Raw genomic sequence first — 10,079 nt, 5'->3', positions numbered from 1 at the left:
ACACACACACACACACACACACACACACATTCATATGGCCCATGCAAGCATGGGAAAGTGGACATTAAAATGATTATGATAATATGATAACGATGATTATATATGTGTGTGTGTGTGTGTGTGTGTGTCTGTGTGTGTGAATGTGATTATAGAAGAAAGCAGTTTATCCTGTTTTAGTTTGATAGGAAGGTCTGCTCTGAAAATCTTAGATATATTTTAATAATTCTTACTTGATAAGAATCTTGGTATAATTCTGACAAGTATTAACAAATGAAAGTAATGTTTATATGAGAATTTACATATTGAAATTTAAAAATAGATATCTTGCTTACAAAATCAATATCACTCTGTAAAGAGATTCAGAATAATTTAAGACATTAAAAAAAAATATATATACATATTGTATGAAAGAATAAAAACTTGAAATATTTTCAGTCAAGTAAATAAGAGAATCTTTTCTATTAAATGATCAAAGGAAAACATTTACAATTTAATAAAAAAAAGTACTCTTCTCTCTTGCCATTAAAATCACTTTCCTATGATTCTTTTCTCAGAGAATTCAAATTAATTTCCATAAATGTATTCAGTTTAATTGCATGTATAAATTATTATTCTGAAAAATTTGAAAGTCTTCAAACATTATTCTATGTGTTTTTCAATTAAATACATTAGCTTAACCTGTGTGTATGTATGCGCATGTGTTGTCATACATGCACGCATGCGTGTCTGTGCATGCATGGCAAGTTGTGTCTGTACATGCATGTGTCTGAGTGTGTGTGTGTGTGTGTGTAAAAAGCCTACCCAAATGTTGAGTAATAAGATGCAGCAAATGTAAAAAGAGAAAAATAGAATGGAATGGTATCAGATGGGTGTTTAGGTGAGGCTATGTAATTATAAAAAAGAAACAGGAAGAGGCCAGAGCCCATTGATGGGCAAGAATTTGTAGTGCATCTGTGAGTAGAGGCTGACCTACCAATCAAACAGAAGTAAAATGACCAAGAGGATATATATAGCATCACATTATCAGCTCAGAGGTATCAATATCTAATCCACTGCAAGCTTTTGTTGTATACTTGGGTGCTACAGACGAGTGTCTTATCTGAGGTGAGATGTGTCTCTCAGATGCTTAACTTCAATGTATATTTACCTTTAAATGCTCTTTGGTCCATAGGATGCCCAACTAATTTTGTCATTATTAAGCTGTTATTTTTATCAACAAATGATATTTGGTAAGGAAGCTCATCAAGTATGTATGTGTATGTTTGCATCTAGCGAGTAGCCAAGGTATTTAACAGTGTTTATGTTAATAGATGCTTAAGACTGAAGAAGAAACCCCACCTTTGTGATGTTATCTTAGTTATATTGAAGAATTGAGCTTTTCTCTCTCCACTCACGCTCTCTGTGTGAGATACTGAATTGAAAGCTGTACTATCTGATTGTTATCATTAATTCTTTAAACAGAATGCTCTTAGGATGCTTTCCTTGATCTATCTCCATCTCCATAGGTGTCCATTGTCCAGAAAATGATCCATTCAGTTCACATGACTAAACCAGCACAACCACTATTTCTGAATTAATTCAGAAATAGTTGGCTGGCAAATGCAACTTTGTTGAATTTGATAATTCTGCAAATGGTTAATCTGTGATGCTCCAAGTGTTTGGCAAGTGTATCCTATTTGAAAGACTTTCAACATATCCAAATCGTTCTAGGGTAATATTTATGGTCCAGTAGCATACAACAACACAGGAAATATAGATGGTAGATAAAAGTAGATTTTGGTGTGTAAATGAAATGTTCTATTGTCTTCAAACATATCATTTAATGAAATCATACTTGAAATCAGGTGATGGTTGTAAACATGCATTACTGTGATACAAGCTTTGTTCATTGCTAGTCTTCCATGAAAAACATTAGTTATGGGGAAAATATTATTTTGCTTAGAAACAAGTAAAGGTTGGTGACAGAGAAGACATCTGATTTCTGTAGAAATATACTGCTTTTGTTTCAGTTATGAAACAAAATAATGAAGAATTTAGTAAAATAATTTTGTTATCATTTAGCTGGTGTTTAGAACACAACATGGAATTTTGAAGGTAGAATTTAATTTAGATCACTTTTAAAACAAGAATTTTGTGTCATAGAAACACGCTTTAAAAAATCGTATTTTTATAAATATTATGAGTTGGTATTAAAAAGTTCCCAAACTAGTTATGTTTAATAAAAACTAACTTATTTATCTAGGTTTTAACATCATCTCCTTCAAAATAGTTACCGTGTGCAGCAAATACACCAGTCCCTGTGTTCCTGCCACTTTTGGAATTCAACCTGGAAGTAATTTTCTGTAAGTGAGTCAAAGACCTTCTGTGATTTGCTCTGGATCTCAACAATGGTGTTAAAACTGCGACCTTTGAGCCACCTTTTCATCTTGGGGAAGAGGTTGAAGTCTGCAGGTGCTAAATCTAGCAAATAGGGTGGGTGCAGAAGTGATACCATTTTGTTTTTGGCAAGAAACTCATGAGTGAGTAGAGCTCAGTGACAAGGTGCACTGTCAGTATGAAGAATCCAATTCTTCATGCTCCATAGATCCGGTTGCTTTCACCAAATGTTCTCTCTCAACCACTTCAAAACGTTACAGTAGAACTCTTGATTGACAGTCTGGCTCTAGGGGATGAATTCTCAATGCACCATATTATGGATGTCAAAAAATAAGTGATGAGCATGCTCTTGATTGAGCTGTGACTCTATTGTGCCTTCTTCAGTCATGAAGATGAAGGGCTCTTCCATTGTGAAAACTACTTCTTCATTTCAGGGTCATACCCACAGACCCAATTCTTGTCACCAGTGATCATCCTTGACATGCTGGATGGGTCATCAGTGGCACGCTGATGGAGATCTTGACAGACTTCGATGTGATGTTCTTTCTGATCAGTGGTCAGCAGACAGGGTACAAGCTTGGCAGAGATATACCACATGTTCAATTCAGATGTTAGGATTGCCTGCACAGACCCATGCAATAAACTAACAACATCAGAAATGTTGTTGATTGTCCTCCAGTGATCCTCAAGCACAAGCTGATAAATTTTCTCTACATTTCTGGAGGTGACGCTTATGACAGGTCTTCCAAGAACATTCTTCTGCTTTTGAAGCACCCATACCACTTGAAACATTGTGTATGACCCATTGCCTCATTGCTGTAAGCTTGCTGAAGCATGCTCAATGTCCCTGTAGCAGACTTCCCAAGTTCAGTGCGAAATTTCATGTTGGCTCTTTGTTCCAACTTCCTGTCCATGACAAAATTGCAGATTACAGCATACATGTGATCACAGAAACAAATTTCACAACTTGCTAAGTAAACACGGTGATGTTACTCAGCATACTGCCTCCTGAAGGTCACTTCTAGCTCTCACTGTGCATGCAACCATGTGCTGTCATCTGTTGGCACACTTCAGAACTAGTTTTGATGCCACCTCATATTGGAAGTTGTATAAAAATATTCTTAAAATATTTTATGTATTGTAGATGTTTAACCAATCTATTGCTCATAAACTTTAACAACAAAATATTATATGGACATCCAAGGGTCATTATGAACCCCAGTTGAGGACCACTGGTCTGCACTATCAAATATATCTTTAAAGTCTATGAAAGCAGTAACTCATCATTCGCAACATAGAATGACCTCATCCATAATTTGTTAAAGTATAAAATTTTTATCACAGCTGCTACAAACAATCTGATAGTTACTAGAATTGAATGTAATCATTATATTCAGTAAACGTTATTGTGTTTTAACTGAGATAATGAACTAAAGAAAGAATAAAAACTAGAGTCACTGTACAAAGAAACTACAGAGATTTCATAATACTTCTTATGATAAAAATACAAGATTTCAGAAACATCATAATGATGCATCTCTTGTTGCTAAAATGTAATATATATTGAAGCTTAATCTCTTATTTTAATCTTCAAGCATCACCTAATGCTCTCAACAGATTAAAAAATTACATTTTCAAAATTAATTTTTAGACTTATAGAGGAAATGCTGAGTCAAATCTCTCTAGTTCATCTAGCAGAAATAGACTAGAGATGAAAGTAATTAAACTGAAAATCTAATTTTTCATTTAGTTGAGACTATTAAATGATGTTTGGAGATTAAATTTAAGCTTGAATATGTATTGTATTTCAGTAGCAAGAGCTAAATCTTTAATGTTCCTGAAATCTTGTAAGGAGTACTATAAAATCCTTATGGCTTCTTTAAATAATAGTTCTATTTTACATTCTTTCTTCAGTTAAAACGCTGGAAATTAAGACCCTCAGTTAAAATATTCGACATAATGATTACATTAATATGTAAAACTGAAAGAAGGTATTTTGAATTCCAGTTTGTAGCTGATCCTAATCTGATGTATGAGATATGACAAAGTGAGTTGGTGATGAAATACAATGAGTTTGTCATGCAATAGGCTAGCATATTTTAAAGCTTAAACTATACAATCTGGTTCACTTATTATAATTTATACATTATAAATGTTCATTGATAGTTATGTTCCATCACAATCATGAAGGGTTACTGTTGTTTTTTTTAGATATAGGTGAGCCCTAATCCAGCAGACTTATAACTAAAGGCATTCCAGATGTGAACATCACATATTTTCCAGTCATAGAATATCCGGGATTATATTATCCAGTGTGTCCTTATCGTTTTGATGATGATTCTGTGATACAAGTGAGATTTGAGTGCTGTTTCTAGCAGGTTGAGCAACCATGTAGAGATTCCTTCATAAGTCTCACCGGTAATAATGATGAGTTTATTTGCCACCACTGATATTGTGCTGTCTTCATGCATCAATAACTAGTATCAGAGCAGATAAGAATAGAGATAGAAATGGAAATTAATGAATACACACACAAAGATGACACATATTGTCACTCCTCACTTAACATTGTTGATAGGTTCTTGTGAAATGTGACTTTAAGTGAAATGATGCAAAGCAAAATACCATTTTAACGATAGGCTCAATAATACAGACCTACCTACCTACCTACCTTCCTACATACATACATACATATATATATATATATATATATGAGAGAGAAAGAGAAAGAGAGAGGCACACACGAGTTATGATTTTACAGTATATTCCTAATCACAAAAGACTTTATCAAATAACTAAATAAAAACATGAAATATTTCTAAAATCAAATATGTGTGCGACACATACTTTGAAAAAGGATGAAAATAAAACGATTAAATAATTTTTTACTTAAAATATGTTCATGGTTTATTGTGCATTTTTTTTTCTTGTGTTTGCATAACTAATGATAGTTGTATCCATTCATTATTAACCTGATTGCTTCTGAACTTCTTTGTCTTTGAGGACCTTATTTTCATTTTTATTTGTGGAAATGGTCATAGCTTTATCTAAAAACTGGTTTCTTTATTACCCACAAGGGGTCGAATAGCTTTATCTAAAAACTGGAAAGCCTTGGGCAAATCTTTACTGGTTAAAATTCCTGTTTGTTTTGCAGCCTCACCCTTTCCATCTTCATTTTCTTTAGAGTGGTATTGTACCATCTTCATAGGGTCCTCGTATTTTTTCACTCTTTGATTCAAATAACTCTGCTACAACATTTATTCCATTGAATGCAACTTGTGTGCCAACCCAACAAACTCCTGATGAACATCTTGCATCAAGAGGCAGAAAATGCTCCTCTAAACCCAGGAAATCAGCAATGCAGTTGTCAATGATACTTTTCAGTAAAACTGGAAAAGCAGCTGTGGTTACTTCATTGGCATTTGCATGTTCACCTGTTAATTATGATTCTTGAAATGCTGAAGGCAACTACAATTTGCCACTAACATTTTAGTGTCAGTTCTAGAATTCTGTTTTTTTTTTCTTTAGGTCATCAAATAAACTTGATGAGATTTGTATGGCTAGTAGTAAACATGGAGAATTATGTTGAGGCATGTCCTCTGCCCATTATTTCCATTATATTGCTTGTGTTCCTAGTTAATTTTGTAATAGATAAAAGTCTTACACTTTCAATACAAGCTTTAATTCATTTAATATTACTGCAAATTGTCAGTTGCAAACTGAGAGCTCTTCCAATATCTACAGATCACTGTCCATTGTTGAATAGTAACACTTCTAATTTAGTTTCTAATGTTATAATCTCTCTCTCTCTCTTTTGTGGGGGTGGGCAAGGAAAATCATAGCCAGCAGCAGTGCTTGGTGCACAGTTAGCTGTCATTGCAACTGCAATAAATTAAGAAGTAAATAATTTACAAAGTGAAAATTGTAAGGAGCACCTCCTACCACCACTCGGTTCAGCTCCAAACAGTAACAAAAACTAGTTAATTCTGAATTTGGCAGGCTTTATTGTAGTTTACCATTTGGCCATTTTGTTTTAATTTGCACACTTGCCCCTCTCTACATTGGTTTATTTATCCTAGTTTGTTATAATTTTTATTTAATGTCATGTCTAAAAGCCCAGCAGAAAGACAACTTGTTAGTAGAAGACTAGAAAGGAAAACATTTTGCACTTAGTACATTGAAGAAAGTAGTGTTATTTAGAATTTTAAGTGGATTAATAAAGATGAAGCAGACCCTGCTTTAGAAGTATATTAATTGATATCTATAACATACAGTTTTGTTCTTTACAATGTTTGACTTTATATTTTAAGTATTGTACTTTAAACAAGTTAACATCTCCTTGAAGTAGTTGCTAGACATATAAAGATTGTATCTTAGTGTTGATCATGAAATAAAAGAAGTTCAATGATTAATGATTCATATCTTTATTCAGTATTTTTTTTTTATTTAAGTTTTATTTTACTGAATTGAAAAATGTAACAGGTTACAAAAGAAAGAATAGAAAAATAAAATTAAATGAAAATTCAGTATGTGAGGTGTAAACACATTTCAAATTTTTATTTTAAGATGTTTGCCTTTATTTTATTTATTTCTCATTAACATTTATAGCAAAACAATGTTGAACAGAATTATGTTAATAGAGGAATGCCTGTCTATGAAATACAGTCATAAAAATAAGCATCTATTATAAAATGATAGAGAATGCAAATTGTCTTTAATTGTCAAATAAGAACATTTTTTTTTTTGTTTCTAAGCTTATATTGTATCATTGTTGTTTTATAATTATCTCTAAAATTTTATGTCTTCTTAATGAATTCATCAACTTGGAGAAAACATCTTTTTTTGTAGATTATTTTGTTTGACATTCCCTTATTAAACTGTCATCTGTGACTTAATCTCTTTTCAGCTTCAGAAAAATGTATTGTAATCATCAATAAAACTTCCATTATAAATTATTGAAATGGTTATATTTTCAGAGCTGTCTGGTAACAAAATTCTTGTTCTGATGGAAGCCATTCTGTGGCACATTGTCCTGCAGGGTTGCATTCAGCCTGTAACGGCACTTATATTTGGTGTCATACTCTGTCCCTTGGCAGCATTTTTTTGTCTTCTTTGTAAGTATCTATTCTTCAAGAATTATTTCTTTCTCAAAAGCCAACATTGAAAACATACTTATTCTTCAATAAGTTTTCACAATACAAGCCTTATACTCAAATTAATATTCTGAAATTTTCTAATTTGATAGTTGATATTTTCTAACTCTCTCTCTCTCTCTCTCTCTCTCTCTCTCTCTCTCTCTCTCTCTCTCTCTCTCTCTCTCTCTCTCTCTCTCTCTCTCTCTCTCTCTCTCTCTCTCTCTCTCTTTCCTCTCCTCTCCTCCTTTCTCTCTCCTTATCTCCCTCCTTTCTCTCTTCTTTCCTATCTGTCTTCTCTCTTTCTGTCTCCCTCTCTCTTATTCCTCTTGTCTCTTTCTGAAAAAAAGTAACCATCAAAAAGACCTATATTATGAGCATTCAGATTAAAAAGAATGTTTAATTCTATTTTAATTCTTTTAGACAGTTAACTCAACAATAGGAATAAAAATAACTAAAACTTTCTAGATTTTGTTTTAGCTTTGTTCTTGCCCTCACCCACCCATATTGAGAAACAGATAGTTTTAAATATTTCAGGAGATTTTTCTGCCAGTCTTACAAATGGTTTCACTTTTTCAATATATTATGTACATCTCATGAGACACAAGATGCTAATTAAGTCAGCTGAAATATGTTGTTATTGCTAAGAGGTTACAGATATATTAGCAGCTTTAGATAGAGAATAGTTTGTCAGTTTGACTGCTAAAGAATAATGATGTCCTGTCTGATTTTTAAACCTTTCCACATGAAAAATGTGATTGTATTGACAATGCAGCAAAACACATTGATAGCAGGATTAAGGTCAATAAGACTAAAAGCAATTTTAAGTGGTTCTGTTGAAAGTTGAAAGTGTTTATACATCATCTACAAAGATTACCTCCTCAAATAAAAAAAATAAAAAAATAAAAATAAAGGAAAAGTGACTGTTACAAGATTAAAATGAATGATAGTCTCCTCTGAGTTAGTCTGAGCTACCAACTAATTAGAATAAACTTAGGTCCTGCAGTTTTCTGATAAGTTTAGACACAATTTATTACAGTGATACTTCCAGACCTGGTGTGCAAAGAAAAAAAAATAGCCTTATATAAGTAATCAATGAAAGAGAAAGCACAGTTTTGATGTAAAACAATCTCTACTAGAATTCTTTTTCATATTTTTCATGTATGTTACATAACCATCATGTTTCCATTCACTACAGGGTTTTCATGGAACATGTTTTGTTCCAAAATTTATCTGATTTTGTGCACAAGAGATGTAGCTCCCTTTGAAGATTTGTCAATTGCATAGAATATTCCTTTAGGTTTGAGTACTTTTATACAATCAGGTTAACTGGTGCAAGCAAAATATAGTGTTTTGCTCAGAAATACAGCAAAATACCATCAACATTATTGAGTTGATAGTTCAATGTCTTTTTTATACGTTAAACACAAATCATCTTACATAAATAATTTATTCTTTATTGAATCTCATTCACAGCACGTGTAAAAAAAAAAAAGTATTTTCACCCAGAAATACAGAAAAATACCGTCGACATCATTGAATTAATAGTTCAATACCTTTTTTTTTTATAAGTGTCAAGCACAGAAAGTATTGTATGGAAATAATTTATACTTTAATTTCTTTCACGGGTTAACTGAAATGATCAATACTTCTCACTTGAAGTGTCTTCTCCATATTCGAGTTAGTTCTACCTCTATTTTATGGTATTTAGCAAAGAATGCCTGTATGGAACTGACTTAAATTATTTTGCCAGGAATATTGCGCAAATGAATTCAAAACCCAATCTTTAGTGATACAATGTAAATGTGAAAATTCTGTCACATTTGGTTTAACCATCTCTATCATCAGTGATCTTAAGTTTTAAATATTCATTTACTAGTATATTCATTAAAAGCTGTTATAAAATACTATTTTTTTTAATGATTTCTGTCTCTTTCTCCTTTATTCCAGTCGGCACACTGCGTCGGGCTTTTCGTGGTTTATGGGACAGTGTTATGTTTCATACAGTGATAAAAAGCCGAGGAAGGATACCAGCCAGTGATGGTTTCATTGCTCGGAGGGTTGCTGGACCTGGGCTTGCATCCAATTATTTTTTTCAAGTAAGCATAAATTTTATTTTTTCTACTTGATTGCTTTACTTTCTGTTCCGAAATTGTGATTACTGTTGTAGTTGTTTAGCCCCAGGTCAGTCTTGATAAAGCTCTGCTATAAGAACCTGATCAAACTAAGGGATATTCTATGAATTTTGTGCTATGTCATTCTACCCACATTAGAAGACCAATATGGTCACCCTTAAAAATGTAGTTTGAGATATTGGTCTAATATTGGCGTAGGAGTGGCTGTGTGGTAAGTAGCTTGCTTACCAAGCACATGGTTCCAGGTTCAGTCCCACTGCATGGCACCTTGGGCAAGTGTCTTTTACTATAGCCTCAGGCCAACCAAAGCCTTGTGAGAGGATTTGGTAGACGGAAACTGAAAGAAGCTTGTCGTATATATGTGTATATCATCATCATCATCATCATCGTTTAACGTCCGCTTTCCATGCTAGCATGAGTATATATATATATATAT

At 32.9% G+C, this 10,079-nt stretch overlaps 1 protein-coding gene across 1 annotated transcript in view; it reads left to right on the top strand.

Moving 5' to 3' along the window:
- LOC106883080 (uncharacterized) overlaps positions 1-10,079 on the top strand; it is a 441,666-nt gene that overhangs the window by 219,485 nt on the left and 212,102 nt on the right. The window contains exons 23-24 of the mRNA XM_014933964.2: positions 7,353-7,490; positions 9,459-9,607. Coding sequence (XP_014789450.1) covers positions 7,353-7,490; positions 9,459-9,607 — 287 coding nt within the window. The remainder of the gene's footprint in view (positions 1-7,352; positions 7,491-9,458; positions 9,608-10,079) is intronic.

The sequence above is a fragment of the Octopus bimaculoides genome, chromosome 5 (assembly GCF_001194135.2).
Source record: "Octopus bimaculoides isolate UCB-OBI-ISO-001 chromosome 5, ASM119413v2, whole genome shotgun sequence".
NCBI lineage: Eukaryota > Metazoa > Mollusca > Cephalopoda > Octopoda > Octopodidae > Octopus > Octopus bimaculoides.
Note: the sequence above shows the minus strand (reverse complement) of the source record. Positions and strands in the feature narration are given on the sequence as shown.